At 43.6% G+C, this 16,768-nt stretch overlaps 1 protein-coding gene across 13 annotated transcripts in view; it reads left to right on the forward strand.

Moving 5' to 3' along the window:
• The window catches only part of itpr1b (inositol 1,4,5-trisphosphate receptor, type 1b), a 110,060-nt gene that overhangs the window by 70,080 nt on the left and 23,212 nt on the right, over window positions 1-16,768 (forward strand). For 8 of the 13 annotated variants that reach the window (XM_058374105.1, XM_058374112.1, XM_058374106.1 and 5 more), the window contains 9 exons: window positions 6,372-6,555; window positions 6,879-7,129; window positions 7,480-7,680; window positions 8,288-8,398; window positions 8,612-8,707; window positions 9,988-10,122; window positions 11,351-11,458; window positions 11,717-11,948; window positions 14,388-14,510. In XM_058374105.1, the coding sequence (XP_058230088.1) occupies window positions 6,372-6,555; window positions 6,879-7,129; window positions 7,480-7,680; window positions 8,288-8,398; window positions 8,612-8,707; window positions 9,988-10,122; window positions 11,351-11,458; window positions 11,717-11,948; window positions 14,388-14,510 (1,441 nt within the window). The remainder of the gene's footprint in view (window positions 1-6,371; window positions 6,556-6,878; window positions 7,130-7,479; window positions 7,681-8,287; window positions 8,399-8,611; window positions 8,708-9,987; window positions 10,123-11,350; window positions 11,459-11,716; window positions 11,949-14,387; window positions 14,511-16,768) is intronic. The other 5 variants (XM_058374113.1, XM_058374116.1, XM_058374115.1 and 2 more) reach the window with 1 other exon arrangement.

Raw genomic sequence — 16,768 nt, forward strand, 5'->3', positions numbered from 1 at the left:
GTTTTTTTTTCCAAACACAGAGCGGAGTGACTGACCTGTCCTAACACCCATGCAGATCAGAGTCCATGTGGTAGAGCTGGTCCACATGGGCATCTTTTCTTTCTTTAAATTTTATACACACATATAAATATATATATATGTGTGTGTGTGTGTGTGTATATATGTGTATACGTGTGTGTGTATATATTTATATATTATATATATATATATATATATATATATATACACTATATTGCCAAAAGTATTCGCTCACCTGCCTTGACTCGCATATGAACTTAAGTGACATCCCATTCCTAATCCATAGGGTTCAATATGACGTCGGTCCACCCTTTGCAGCTATAACAGCTTCGACTCTTCTGGGAAGGCTGTCCACAAGGTTTAGGAGTGTGTTTATGGGAATTTCTGACCATTCTTCCAGAAGGGCATTTGTGAGGTCACACACTGATGTTGGATGAGAAGGTCTGGCTCTCAGTCTCCGCTCTAATTCATCCCAAAGGTGTTCTATCGGGTTGAGGTCAGGACTCTGTGCAGGCCAGTCAAGTTCATCCACACCAGACTCTGTCATCCATGTCTTTATGGACCTTGCTTTGGTCACTGGTGCACAGTCATGTTGGAAGAGGAAGGGGCCAGCTCCAAACTGTTCCCACAAAGTTGGGAGCATGGAATTGTCCAAAATGTCTTGGTATGCTGAAGCATTCAGAGTTCCTTTCACTGGAACTAAGGGGCCAAGCCCAGCTCCTGAAAAACAACCCCACACCATAATCCCCCCTCCACCAAACTTTACACTTGGCACAATGCAGTCAGACAAGTACCGTTCTCCTGGCAACCGCCAAACCCAGACTCGTCCATCAGATTGCCAGATGGAGAAGCGCGATTCGTCACTCCAGAGAACGTGTCTCCACTGCTCTAGAGTCCAGTGGCGGCGTGCTTTACACCACTGCATCCGACGCTTTGCATTGCACTTGGTGATGTATGGCTTGGATGCAGCTGCTCGGCCATGGAAACCCATTCCATGAAGCTCTCTGCGCACTGTTCTTGAGCTAATCTGAAGGCCACATGAAGTTTGGAGGTCTGTAGCGATTGACTCTGCAGAAAGTTGGCGACCTCTTCGCACTATGCGCCTCAGCATCCGCTGACCCCGCTCCGTCAGTTTACGTGGCCTACCACTTCGTGGCTGAGTTGCTGTCGTTCCCAAACACTTCCACGTTCTTATAATACAGCTGACAGTTGACTGTGGAATATTTAGGAGCGAGGAAATTTCACGACTGGATTTGTTGCACAGGTGGCATCCTATCACAGTTCCACGCTGGAATTCACTGAGCTCCTGAGAGCGACCCATTCTTTCACAAATGTTTGTAAAAACAGTCTGCATGCCTAGGTGCTTGATTTTATACACCTGTGGCCATGGAAGTGATTGGAACACCTGATCCTGATTATTTGGATGGGTGAGCGAATACTTTTGGCAATATAGTGTATATATATATATATATGTACACATACTCACTCTCTGGTCTCTCTTTCGGCCACTGCTCACATCCTTGGTGTAACCATAGACAACTGTCCTTTTCCTCCCATGTTGCTAATGTGACCCACTCATGTCGGTTTCTTCTGTACAACATCAGAAGAATTCGTCCGTTTTTATCCACAGAGGCTACTCACGTGCTTGTTCAGTCTCTGGTCATTTAGAGCAGCTCTCTCCTGGCAGGTCTATCTCTGAATGCAGTTCGTCTTCTGCAAATAATCCACATTGCAGCTGAGTGACTTGTTTTTAACCTGCCTAAGTTCTCCCACACCGCTCCTCTGCTGTTCCTCCACTGGCTTCTGGTAGCATCAGATTCAAACACTGACGCTTGCCTACAAAGCCAAGAATGGACCAGCTCCACCTTACCTCAAAGCTCTTATCACTCCTCACACTGCACCTCGCTCCCTCAGATCTACCTGCACTGCTCGACTGCTCCACCATCTCTCAGGGTAAGAGGTAGGTATACAAGAATCTTCTATATTCTGGCACCAAGCTGGTGGAATGAACTTCCCCTAGATGTCCGAACAGCCGAGTTACTGACCGTCTTCAAGACCTACCTCTTCCTGAGACATTTAAACTAGCTCTTATTTTCCGTTTGTTTTATGCATTAAAATAAAATGTGCTATAATTCCTCCCAACAGTCATTGATAGAGACTTCTAAGCACTGTTGTACGTCTCTCTGGATAAGGGCATCTGCAAAATGCCAGAAATCTAAATGTATAAAAGTGTTGTTTTTAAAGTTTATGATAAGAGAAAGATACACAACACTCACAGATCAGCATCACTTTTTTTTTCTACAGCATTTAACATCGCTATAAACTAAGCAAATCTCATCTGTCTTCAGATCTGATGGTGCTGATAAACAGAAAACTAGATACAGCCACATGCTCTTCAGTCTGCTATTTTATCTCTGAAAGTATTGTGTAGCAGATCAGACATCCTTCTGAAAGCGCGCACACACACACACAGACACATAGTGCATGGGAGTATATTGGAAACACCAGTAAACACGGTGTGTGAGATGTGTGTGAGAGGTGTGTGTGGTGGTTAGATGAAGTGTGAGAATGTTTGTGTTAGCTGTATGAGGGGGCGTTCGTCTGTCCCGACTCAAATCTGAAAATCAGCACGCTGTGTTGAAGTGACGGGTTCATTATTCAGACTGCAGTTACGGTGCGAAGGACCCGCCGTACATCCACCCACTCTCTCAGCTTCCCTTGCAACGGCTCGTTCCTGTGGTTACGGGCCCGACCAAGTGACGGCCGCTATCTCAGAGCCGGGAGAGCCAAGCACCTATAAGTGGGTCTTATGCAACATCCCCTTGTCGATGCAGTGAGAGAGAGAGAGCGAGAGAGCGTGTACAGGGAGAGTGGGCTGATAGCGGAAGCCTGACCTGCTTCTTTGTTTATGTAGGCAGTTGTTTAATGACACCACCCACACACAGCTCCTCATGCTGGTGCACTTCCTGTGGTGTCCGGCTGCCCTGTGCCTGGAATATTTCACTAAAAAAAGGCAAACACTGAATGAGAATGAGCTTGTTGGAACCAGCTACATGACCTTCATCGATTGTTTCATTCATTAATTCAGTATCAGCAGCCCGTGCGTCGTTCCTAAGCCGGCTCTCTGATTAAATGCACAGGATTAAATGCACAGAGGGACGATGCATACGGTCATCGTCTTGGACAGCTGGTGATAGCCGGCAGATTCTGAGAAGTGCCATGTAAACCTCTTTGATAGGATGAGCGAGATAGTTTCGGTGAACTTGCAAAACCCGCATGAGGGTGCATTTCCTGTCCTGAGCTCATCTAACGTGAAGAGAGCGTGTCGGTTTATACGGATGACCCCGGGTGACCGCATGCTCCAGGGGTCATCTGTCTAATTTATTTTTACTGAATATAACTCCTCCCACACTGAGCCTCTAAACCTTCTGTCACATCTGAATTTTGTTCTTTTTAGGTATTGACATGTCGATCACACACATACACACACACACCGTTTTTTTGGTGAATTGAAGCAGCAGTTGTGGTTTTAAGCAACTGTGGCTGTGTGTGTTGTTGAGACACTCAGGACGTGGTGATGATCCCCTTAGCCAGAAAGCATTGTGGCTCTGATGCTGACTCAGAAGTGGATGTTTGGGGGTTGAGGGTGAAGTGGTGGATCAAGTTATTCTTCGCAGGTTTGTGGGTTATATATAGGGCTTTAAGGAGGATGCAGAGGAACCGTAGTGCACTGAATAACACTGAAAGCATACAGATGGAGCTTGTGTTGTCTAGTTACACAAACCATTGTAATAGTGATCCTAAAGCTAAAATGACGTCAGGTACCATGTGGATGAATCTTAACCTCAATGCTGTGTGTGTGTGTGTGTGTGTGTGTGTGTAAAGTAAAAGTAAAAGAATGTGACACTCCAGTTTGTCCAGTTCTGACTCATGTCTAGCCAGTTATAGTAAATGTGTTTTGTTTTTAAATTAAAAATAAAGCTTAAATTTGAAAGGTTTCCTTCTTTAAGGGAAATAATTGAATGAATACACTGATCCCTCACTAGAGACTCAAATAACTGGCCTTGTGTTATAATCAACATTCAGGGCAGAACAATGACTGATAACAATTATTGGCAAAATTTAGTTTGTTTGTCACCATAAACCATAATGAGTCAATGTGATACATGTAGCCTCTCACACAGCACGTAAGCAGCATGCGAAAGGTCACGTATGTCACAGACCCCAGCACTCGCCCCAGCATCAGCTCTTATTACACCACCTGCTCCAACATGCCGCTTATTCTCCTGGACTGATTCTGATGAATCAGAAACTGAAACCTTTCTCATAGATTTCTGTTTGTTTGTTTGTTTGTTTCCCTCATTTTTTTGTCCTCCGGTGACGTGCTGTTTTTCAGAGCTGTTGTCATATGCTGGTCAGGTGGCTGCCGTGTCGACAACATCGGCTGATTCCGGAGGGTTGTTTACACGCGAGGTCATGAGTCCTCTGCATTCACGCTCTCTAATGTTATAAACTGGTTGTGTCTTATGCAACCTGTGTTGATCCACCCAGGAGCTCCTAATCTGATTGAGAGCTCTCAGAATTCTTATGGGCTTATCTGTATAAAACCGGACAACTGGACATTTCTGTTTTCTTGAAATACGGTGTCAATTAGGCCAGTGGAATAAAACTGTTTTGAAGTAGTCCTCTTGTTTTTGTATTCATGCCTTGGACTTTATGGCTTGGACTATATGGTCCTGTGAGAGTGTGTGTGTGTGTGTGTGAGAGAGCTTTATTCCCTTGAGCATGAGTGAGTTTAACCTGGATAGAAGGCTGCTTATGTAACAGGCTTTCAAAACTGACCTAGAAGCCGGCTGATAACTTACCCTCCCTCTTCTCTCCCTCTAGCTCCGACATGCCACACACTCATTTCGTGCCTGTTTGGCTCGTGAAAGTAGGGCAGGATTTTCCTACGCTCCTTTTTTTCTCTCCTTTTTTTTTCCTGGCCCAGAGCACAGGCGAGTGCAAGTCCCTTCGCTCTCTCTCTCTCTCTCTCTCTCTCTCGCTGTGTACTCTGTCCCCTCAGCTGAGTCGAGTGCTTATGTAAGGAGGGATTGTTGAGAAGGGGGAAGAAAAGCAACAAAAAAAAAAGTAAAGTAGGACAGGATATACCAGAAAAAATACCACATAATCCTCCGACCTGAGTCGTAGCGCCCCCTTTTCTGAGTTCTCCACATTCGTTTCAGTCAACATTCAGCGGAAGACCAAAAGTGTGTAAATTATTATTTGTATTTTTTTTTCCCTGTTGCATTACTGAAGTTAACGGGAACCACTATTTCACAGCTGAGAGGAAAATAGTCAAATCTGATTCTGTGTGTGTGTGTGTGTGTGTGTGTGTCGTCACACACTGCCAAAAGGCAGATGGTGATAAATCAGGTGAGCTGAGGGAGTCACTCCAGGTTATTTCCGTGTGCGTGCATGTGCGTGTGTGTGTGTGTGTGCACTTGTGTGTGTGTGTGTGTGTGTGTGTTATGTAACTCTGGTGGTGTGAGCTAGGCAGGCAGTAAACAGGGCTGAGGGAGGGACGTGAGAATGGAACCCAGGAGCATGGCTGCACCGTGCCACGCTTCATGAGGTCTTTAAAGGGATATGCCTTTAATTCCAGCACTCTCAGTGTCCAATCTCCACTCTACTTTTTTCTGGGCTCCTAGTGAACCCTAGGTAACTGTAGCTTTCAGGGGAATTCCGGTGCTGGTGAGCCACTGCCATGCATAGTTTGGTGTTTTTTCCTGCTTGCCTGATTCAAGTGATGGGAAAATTCCGTCAGACACGTTAAACCAGAGTGACTCTCCAGCCCTGGCCATGACCTTCTCATTCAGAGTCTGCAGGAAACATGCTCTCTGTCTCTCTTCCTAAATAAATGTAAAAGCGCCTGTAACCTTAGGTCAATTTGAAGCATCGCAAAAGAGCCAGAGTATGATTTAGACCGTAATAACTTTGTGTACTTCATTCATGTTCTCGGTCTCTGCCTCTCTGTCTTTTCCTACAACCCACTTTAAAATGGGGGGCTGGTATTTGGGATGTGGTAGCTTAGTGATTAAGGTGCTGGACCAGTGCTCAGAAGGTTGAGAGTTCAAATCCCAGGTCCACCAAGCGTCCACTTCTGGCCACCTTGAGTAAGACCCTTAACCGCTTAATTTCTCTGGATAAGGGTGTCTACCAAATGCTGTAATGTAAAATGAACTGCACCCTAATTTTATATAAAAATATATATATTTTTTAATGAGTGCATTTCTCCTGGAAACCATGTTTCAAATTCTTCACAACTAGATCAGTTCTTTCATCTGTCCTTCTTTCTGTCCCTTTTCCTCCAGAGATCATTCTTTATCAGGCTGACGAGGGACAATAAGTCGGAGAAGTTCTTCAAGGTGTTTTATGAGCGGATGAAACTGGCCCAGCAGGAGATAAAAGCCACCGTGACTGTCAACACCAGCGACTTGGGCAGCAAGCGCAAAGATGAGGACACAAACGACAAGGAGGCACCCACCAAAAAGAAAGGTCAGAGCCTGGACAGAGATGACCGTGTCTACCCCAAAAACAAATAAATCAACTGCAGAAGGATGGACGGTGTGGAAACGTCCTGTAATGCAAATTGCTCGAAGGCTGGAAACATTGTGCAACATGTTTTTAAATGTAAAGATATTGTGAAACAAACCAAAGAGTTTTGAAATTGTCTTTCTTTTATGCGAAATTAATAATCACTATTCTGTACACATTTAGAACGTATCTCGACAGGTCACTTTATTCCACATGACGTAACGAAACAGGTGTAAATATCTGAGCAAAACCAAACACCTTTATCTCTCCCGTCTTTCCTCCAGTAAAGGATGTTGCTGTGGTCACAGAAGAGGTACGCGAGCAGCTTCTGGAAGCTTCTACGGCCACAAAGAAGGCTTTCACTGCGTACAGACGGGAAGTGGACTCAGACGAGCATCTGGGCGGTGGTGAGGTCCAGACCAACTCGGGGGAGAAGAACCAGGACGAGAACGAGATGAGCGTCACCATCACCATCATGCAGCCCATCCTGCGCCTCATGCAGCTGCTCTGCGAAAACCACAACCGCGAGCTGCAGGTCAGCCCTCAGACCGATCCTGTGCTAACTGCTGGTCATCCAGATAAAGTTATTACAAGGAGGAAGAATCCCTCAGGCCAGAGCCAGCTAGTGTCAGATCTGGGTTTGGTTATTTTATAGTCTGTGAGGATATGTTCTGTAGGTTTTAACATCATATAAAAAACAAAGAACAAATATAGAACATTACGCATGTTCACATTAGAGACATTAACTCTAGTCTCTGTGGGTGTTCTTCCTGAACCCCATGTGTTCTAATGTACAAGTACCAGCGCACATCCTTTATATCCTGTTGACACATTTTCCACTAAGTCGTCTCCTTTCCACCTCTTTCTCTCTCTCTGTCTTTCCAGAACTTCCTGCGCTGCCAGAACAACAAGAACAATTATAACCTGGTGTGTGAGACACTGCAGTTCCTCGACTGCATCTGTGGCAGCACCACAGGAGGTCTGGGTCTGCTGGGGCTCTACATTAACGAGAAGAACGTGGCTCTCATCAACCAAACTGTGGAGAGCCTCACCGAGTACTGCCAGGGCCCCTGCCACGAGAACCAGGTGGACATACGAGCACACGTTAAATATGCATGCGTCTACCATGACACACACACACACATCCTTCTACAGGCTGCATCTTGTACAGATGTGTGAATGTCTGCTGCAGTACGTACGTGCATTTAACAACGTACGTGAAAAACAGCGTTAAGAACCCAAGTTTCCCGCATGTAGAGTTTCACAAAGGCGATCAGATCTGTCTCGGCTGCAGCATAATGCTACACATTATTTCCATTGTGCCGGCTTTCTATGGAGTCAAAGGCTCCTAATTGCATAATTGCAGTGGTGCTTTGTTCCTCGTCGATGATGTCATTACCGTTTTCCTCGGAACAGCGTAATCACCTGATAGATCGAGCTTTTCAGATCACGTTCTCATTAAAGGAGCACTGTGACTGCGTAATTTAACACTGAACTCGATGTGAGTGTCCGAGCGTACGCTCGCGCTTCGTGTGCCCGCTCATGAATTCATTCATTTACAGACTTTTTGTGTGGCTGGTGGATCGGTGTTATTAGATTACTCGAATTCTCTCTTTATTGCCTTTTCTGTGAATTTGTGCCTTAATACTAACAAATGACTCGACCCCCGCAATCCTCCTCCTGCGTCTTTCAGAACTGCATCGCAACTCACGAGTGCAACGGCATTGACATCATCATCGCACTCATTTTAAATGACATCAACCCTCTGGGCAAGAAGAGGATGGACCTTGTGCTAGAGCTGAAGGTGTGAATACACACACACACACACACACACACACAGAAATTCATACTACATACTGCTTTAGGACAGAGTTTAGTACAAATAGTAGGCATGTATTTATATTATTATAGCATGGATCCAGCTGTCTCAGCCCAAGTTCACTCTCAGATATAGTGATGCAAATGAAGGTTTGCTGTGATGCACACCGAATTCTGAGACTTTATCTCTGTTGAGCAGAATAACGCCTCCAAGCTGCTTCTGGCCATCATGGAGAGCCGTCATGACAGTGAGAACGCAGAGCGGATCTTGTACAATATGAGGCCTAAAGAACTGGTGAGTGATGGAGGCTGTGCTAATAACACTACTGGAAACAGATGCATAATCACAGTGAGCCTCATTCATCAATACTGTTAGTCCAGATGTGCGTAAATGTTGAACCGAACAAAAACATTTCTGCAGAGGTTTCAAAAATGTGGATTTTCTTTGTATTTGCATGGTGTATGGTGATAAAATAAATTACTAGCACATGCACACCACCGCTGATTGCGATCGGTGATAACCACAAAACTGCATCAAAATAGATCGAGAGGCACTAGTGGCTACTGAACAGGCATAAAAAGAAGAACTTTCTGAAGCAGAAGTTAAAGCAAAAGCTCCAAAATGGTTTGAGTAAAAGGCTGAGTAAAAAAAATGGTACTAATCAGTAAAGTTTCTCTGGTGCCAGGCGAAGGCCGAGCCGTGACGCAGCTTTTAAAAACTAGCCAGATCCTATGGATAATTGAAAAATAAAATAAAATAAAAACTGTATAAAATATCCATAATGGCAGTCAGGCCTATATAAAACAATGAGCCAAAAAAAATGTATTTGTGTGTGTATTTATAATAGATTTTCAATTTTCTACACACACAGGAACAGGGGAAGGATTCTCAGGTTTTTACAGAATTTACAGATTTTTCATGAACAATATGTAAATTCTCATGCAAGTGATTCATAAATAAAGCAGTTTGTCTACTTTAATATATGAAATAAATGAATTCATATTTATCATTTATAAATGATATATAAAATGTAATAAATGAGATGCAGTGCACATGTAGTGTACTTTAAAACCACAGATCTTTCCCTGCAGTGATGAAGTGTACGCTTTTAAACAGCTTTATGTATGACACCTTCGACTGAAGACTACATAAATTGCTCTACGGAAATACTTCTTTTACGTAAACTCAACCCTTAGACTTCCATGACATTTGAGTTTTGGAAAAAAAAAAAAAAAAAACAACTTTTCTCAATACAAGAAAACTTTTTGAACTTCCTGTCTGTGATCATGGCTCTTACACACTCTTACACACTGCAGATGTAAAGTATTCCTGTAACCAGGTTGTGGAATGCTGCATGCCCTGTTGACTTCTCCATTTCAAAAAGACATGTTTCTGCAAGTGTGCCTGTTTTTGCACCGTAGTGAACGCTTGCTCACACACACACACACACACACGCACACACACGCACACACACCTAATCACTGGCACTGAAATTTGCACGCCTAAACAAAGCGCATTGCACACAAGTGCTCAGTTTCTCACACACACGTGGTGTGTGTGGTTGATGCATGCAGGTGGAGGTGATAAAGAAGGCGTATATGCAAGGAGAGGTTGAAGTGGAGCACACAGAGGAGGACGGGGAGGGCGAGGAAGAGCATGCCGCCTCCCCGCGCAACGTCGGCCACAACATTTACATCCTGGCTCATCAGGTACACGTTCACACACACTTTTAGTCTTATGCAAACGCCTAGTAGCAACACACACACACACACACACTTCCACATACAAATTTACATACACATTTCCATGTGATTACCTGGGTCACGAACCAGTTACATAAATGCTGTAAGGAATAGAAGCACTTAAGGGTTAAAGTTTGATTGAAAATGAAAAGTCATCTCTGATATATCTCACAGCCCAAACTGTCTTCACCGTGGTTTTTATTACCTAATCTTTATTATATAATCGGGGGCAAGCAGACACCCCTGCTGACTCACACTGGCCCTGTGTTCAAAAATACTGAGCAGCACACCTCGCAGTAGCCAGTTTTTATGAGATCTCTGGCTAAACAATAGTACAACTACATAACAGTTTCTCAACAAGGTTGAATCGCATGACTATCATCATCATTCTCCAGAATCCCACCAAATGAAAAGCCTTATCTGTTCAGCAAAACTCCATCAAGCTTCAGTCAAACCTCCATGAAGCCTGAAGCTCTTATAGTGTAATCCCCGATTGGCCGCCAGCTCTCGCCTGTCACCCTGTGCTTATTTCATGCGTGAAGCTGGAGCGCGATGGTGTTCAGTGAATCCCAGTTGGCGTATTCCACGTACAAGTTGTTTCAGGACACGACACTGTTGAACTAATCAGCTGTGAGTTACGGTGAAAGAATCCTGTAGATTTAACAAAAATCTGCTTATGACAATAATGTAGCACTCATGTTTATATACACCACTTAATTTACTCTAACAATATTAGTTTACTGAACATACCTGATGTAGCCTATATAATCTCTAACTATAAGCTGTAGAACGTGTCCTATATTGTCATCTGTGTTTGTTTGGATGCACAATTGACTCTGCTGTTGACTCAAGGCTCCGAGGCTCTTTGCCAGTAACTACTTATTTGTTTTTTTGAGGTTTTATGGTCACACATAGCGATGTCTGTGTTTTAATGCAAATATAGAGGTGAGCTTTTATTTCCTCTGTCTCTCTCTCAGGCAGTGTTTGTGTAATGCAGAAAAATGAAAGATATCAAATGAACAGTGAATAACAAGCATATTTCACATATTTGCCCAAACAAGATCTCTTTAAAAAAATAAACTGATTTTAGAGCACACCCTATTTATGACCACCTGATAACTGACAACATCATCTCTGTCACACACACACACACACACACACACTGCATCACTTTTCTCTCTGAACATACCTACAGCTGGCCAGACATAACAAGGAGCTGCAGGCCATGCTGAAAGCAGGAGGAACGTACGGCGAGGGCGACGAAGCTCTGGAGTTCTACGCCAAACACACAGCTCAAATAGAGGTCTGTACTTCCTGTTGCTGGCAGCCATTTTGGATCTCCTTTCCCACAGATTCTACATCCTGAAAGACAGCATGACAGTTGTGTAATATGATTGCATACCAAAGTGTTGGAAGAAAACTGGTAGGAGGACAGATGGCTGTTCATGAACATTATTCCTACTTAGTTCCTACCCTGGTGTTTCAGCTAAGAGTACAGTGTTATTTTTATGTACAGACTGAAAGGTTTTAGGGATGAGTGTAACCTGTGCTTGTTGCTCAGATCGTGCGCCTGGACCGCACCATGGAGCAGATCGTCTTCCCCGTGCCCAACATCTGCGAGTTCCTCACGCAGGAGTCCAAGCTGCGTGTGTACTACACCACGGAGCGAGACGAACAGGGCAGCAAAATCAATGACTTCTTCCTGCGCTCTGAGGACCTCTTCAATGAGATGAACTGGCAGAAGAAACTGCGAGGTACTCAAGAGACCTCTGGTAGCGCAGACTCCGTGCCCTGTGCGTGGCCCCTCTCACTTCCTCTATGTCCTAAATAAGGTGATTTACACACTCTCTCACTCTCCGGGTGCAGCTCAGGGCGTCTTCCCCAGGCAAAGCCCTGACCTCATTACACCAGGGGAGTGTGAAGAGGGTGTGTAAAGCAGTTAAAGTAGCAACTATAAGTTATTTCTGTTAAGGCATGAGTATACAGTCTTATAAATGCAATAGTCTTTACTTGCAGTAAAGAGCAGAAAACGTCTGGGTAAAAAATAGACACGTAGCTCTCAGCTAGCTCCCTGAAGATGGAGCACATTCGTCAGGATCTCCTTTGGAGGAGGGAAGGAGAGAGGGAGAAGATATAGTGTAAGGAGAGCTCAAGTAGGAGGAAGGGGACGGTAAAAGTTCAGGTGTGTGTCAAGGATGACGAAGCACGTGGGAGGTAAAGAAAAGAGCTCCGACTCTAGAAGGGCGGATGAAAGATACCTCAGGAGAAATGATCAAGCCTTGCTTCTGTTAATAAAATTTGGATCGAGAGCTGCAGGAAGTGAGCGAGAGCTGAGAAAAATGGCAAGTGAAAAGAAAAGGAATGAAATAAAGCGCAAGGTTGAGAAGAAACAACAAAAAAGTTAGCAATAATTTTAGCAATTTCTGTCCAGCGGGAGAGGAAGAGAGCTCATTTGTTCTGTATTAGATTCTTATTTTCTGATTGTGTGAGCTCTTAGTAATTAGAATAAGGGCAGGGTAACCTCGTGTACTGGTGGTCCAACGTTATTTCAACGGTCAGGGTGTCTCGGTAAAAATAAATAAATAATAATGCTACTAGTTTTTTCGTAAAAGGTTTTAAGTGTTAAGGTTCACAGTGTTGCTTTTTCCCCAGTGGGAGTATGTAAATGATTTTCATCACACAACAGCAGTTTCTTATCAGTTTAAAACCTCAGAGCCAGAAACCTCATCTGTTAGCACTAGGGGTGTGAAGGTATAGCATGATAACATGTGATGTAATGACAAACCGTTATACTGGAACTGATGATCATCTTACCTGAAAAAAAAAAAAAAAAAAAAACCAACAAAATGATAACTGCTCTATAGGATTTATACCTACTGCAGCTCACAGGAACCAGTACCTTTATCAGTGAAATATCTAAACATCATTTAACGTCACCAAATATTTAGCCCTGGAGTTTGCATTGTTCTCTTTGTTGCAGTATGTCCAGTTGAAAAAGTCTGGCTGGACACACAACAAACTTGAACAATCTTACTCATGGTTATTGTTCACTTTACTGCCATTATCCAGACTGCTTCAGTAGAAGATTGTTTAATAATGTTTAGCCAAAATGCATAAGAAAGCTTTGTTATTGTTGTTTGTCAAGTCTGCTGTGTTACTGCTAAGAAATGCATCTTGCGCTTGCTTGTAGTCCATCCTGCTCTTCATGTCCGTTTCATAAAGATGAAAAAGGAATACAGGTTGATTCTAAATCAGTAAAAATGGGCCCATGGACCAGATTAGTCTACAGACTCTGGTTATGCATTGAATGAATTTCCTGTTTTTTATTCTTAAAAATAAAAATCAGACCTTACTGGTTAATTAGTGCAATTTCACACGCACCGCATGACTAAAAAGATCTTCACAGCTTGGAGACTTTGAACAAATAGTTTCTTTTCAAAGGGATGGTGTGTATGGAGTGCTAACTAAATATGAAGCTCGGTAGATTGAATTAAGTTTAAATGGGTTGTGCTCCAAGGTCAGCGGTTCGAATGTGCTCCGCAAAATTCATTTCAGCAGCTCTCAATAGAGGCCATGGAGGTTTCCATGGAAACCAACCCATGCATGCCCTTAAATGTCAGTGTTCCACTGCCCCTTTATCAGGGGCTTGTAGTTTTTCATTACCGGCTTCATGTGTGTTGTTCCTGGTCAGAATCAGACGTGCAGGGCATTTTGGACCCCAAATAAAATGGATCTAGATTGACGGAATGACTCAAAGAGCGGGAATGGGACAGGGAGAGTTAGATAATCACCACACAGAGATGTACATATACACTCTAACTTTATTGTACGTCCAGCGTCCTGAACTTAATCAGTTCCACCAAGTGGCATCACATCAGACTACCACCTAAGGTTGTTTGAGGACTTACAGACGCTTGTGTACGAGTTTGTTCAATCTGGAGAATGTGTTCTGCAAAACAATTCGACAAAAAAAAAGATTTGCAAACTAAATAATGAACACAGTCCATGCCCTTTTTAAATCTCTTCCCAAAAGCCACTTAGACTGCTACAGTAGCTGCACAGGATTTAATAATAATCACAATATGTGTGTGACTGATAACCTTTTGATGCATTGTAGCACAGAAGTGTGTGTGTGTGTGTGTGTGTGTGTGTGTGTGTAAGTTTTGTGAGTGTGCTCTCTCTCGCTTGCTCACTTGTTCTCTCTCTCTGTCCCTCTCTCCTGTCCTTTTTAGCTCAGCCCATTCTGTACTGGTGCTCAAGAAACATGTCCTTCTGGAGCAGCATCTCCTTTAACCTGGCTGTCCTCATGAACCTTCTCGTGGCCTTCTTCTACCCACTGGAGGGGGTCCGTGGAGGTGAGACGCACTCACACATATTGTACATATCATGCTATCCGTAACCATAGAAAATTGAACAGGGTCAGTTTTGGCTGAAATGTGTGAGCTGTGTACAAAGAAGGATACACTTTCTACATGGTTACGTCTCCTTCTCTGTGACTGACAGATTCAAAGGCCACGCCTCTGTATAAAGGCCACACCCCCGTCCCTAAGACTGAAATTAAATGGAGCACCACATCTCTATACTCTTGAATGAAAACTTCCCACACACACACCTGTACTTATCTGCATACACCAATCAGGCATAACATTATGACCACCGGCCTAATATTGTGTTGGTCCCCCTTTTGCTACCCTGACCCGTCCTGCACTGTGTATTCTGACCCCTTTCTCTCAGAACCAGCATTAACTTCTTCAGAAATTTGAGCAACAGCAGCTCGTCTGTTGGATCGGATCACACGGGCCAGCCTTCACTCCCCACGTGCATCAATGAGTCTTGGCCGCCCATGACGCTGTCGCTGGTTCACCACAGTTCCTTCCTTGGACCACTTTTGATAGATACTGACCACTGCAGACCGGGAACACGCCACAAGAGCTGCAGTTTTGGAGATGCTCTGATCCAGTGGTCTAGCCATCACAATTTGGTCCTTCGTCAAACTCGCTCAAATCCTTACACTTGTCCATTTTTCCTGCTTCTAACATCAACTTTGAGGACAAAATGTTGACTTGCTGCCTAATATATCCCACCCACTAACAGGTGCCATGATGAGGAGGTCATCAGTCTTATTCACTTCACCGGTCACTGCCTGATCGGTGTATATGACTGATAATAAGCCACTGGACATCTTGGCTAGATCAGTGATGAGATGCACAGCAGGCCTCAGGTTCTTGAAAACTGTGTGAAAGATCACAGGTTTGTTTAACACAGACACACGAGAAAAGGAAGGAAACTGACAGCATCAAACACCAAGTAGACATCAGTGCCTAATAAACACCGAGCATGCTCAGTGAATGTAATGTGACGGTTAAATGAAAAAGCAGAGCCACTGAGCAAACTACAACAAAATAAAAAACAGGGATAGATATATTTCCTCCGATCTGGCCAGACTTTCACGCCTCTGTGTGCTGGGTTTACACATTACACACACAGCTGGAGGTGTTTTATAGGGGCAATTTGGTGTAAACCTGCCGCTGTGTATAAACACACAACACGCTTGCCACGCAACAGGTGAAACACGGCAGAACCTGAGCGGAGTTTTCTCAGGCTGTAATCTGGAACCTCACACACATGATTCGGTCCATGTGTGATCAGACATGCAGAAAATGAGTTTTTACCGCTCAGCTTTTACCCCTCAGTTTTTACCCCTCATTCATTTAAAGAAAGGCTTTTTAAACACGACTGGAACAGATCTACGCTCCTGAATGCTCATCATTACAGAGTTTTTGACCTGACCACCTAGAACACTGCTGAAGATACAGCCTGAAACCTGCACACATGCAGCCGTGTTCTTCTCAGCAGTGCTCCTGATCAGCGCTGAATTCAGTGTTTTGTAAGACTTTCTATAAGACTTCTGCTTTGCATTTCTGTAGAAAATGGTTTATTTGCTGCAAGATATTCTGCAAGACCATTTCCTAGAAACTTTTCACTTGATCAACAAATTTACATCTCACCCCGAACCAACCAAGGAACCTCAGGGTTAAACCCGTGCTCTAGGCTCTTGAGAAAGCGCAGGAAATTTCTTTAATTCATTTTAGATTGTGGTTTTTGTAATGTTCTATAAAATAGTAGATAAATAGACATCACCCTCATCTCTCTCTCTCTCTCTCTCTCTCTCTCTCTCTCTCGCTCTCGCTCTCTCTGTCGACCGGATACGGATTAATTTTAACAACAATTTTCTACTCCTCTTTTTCCATTTCCTGGCAACCCTTGGCAAATATTTACCGTTGCAACAACATACAAAATAAATAAATATTAAATAAATAAAGAACCACAATAATAAACAAACTACAAAATGCTATTGCAACATTAGTATACTGCTTACTTCTGCTTATCAGGTAATTCAAACACACACACACACACACACACACACAGACAGATTTCCTGCTGATAGTCCCGTGTCTGATCCATTATGGTGTAATCCTGTGTGCACAGTGTAGTTCTTGTCTGTTGTACTGATGGTTGCATCACCCAGTGATCTGATTACTTTTTTCTACTTTAGTGTGTGTGTGTGTGTGTGTGTGTGTGTGTGTGTGTGAGACAGCTGCGTTTTAAACCT

This window comes from Hemibagrus wyckioides, linkage group LG21 (genome assembly GCF_019097595.1).
Source record: "Hemibagrus wyckioides isolate EC202008001 linkage group LG21, SWU_Hwy_1.0, whole genome shotgun sequence".
NCBI classification, from domain to species: Eukaryota; Metazoa; Chordata; class Actinopteri; order Siluriformes; family Bagridae; genus Hemibagrus; species Hemibagrus wyckioides.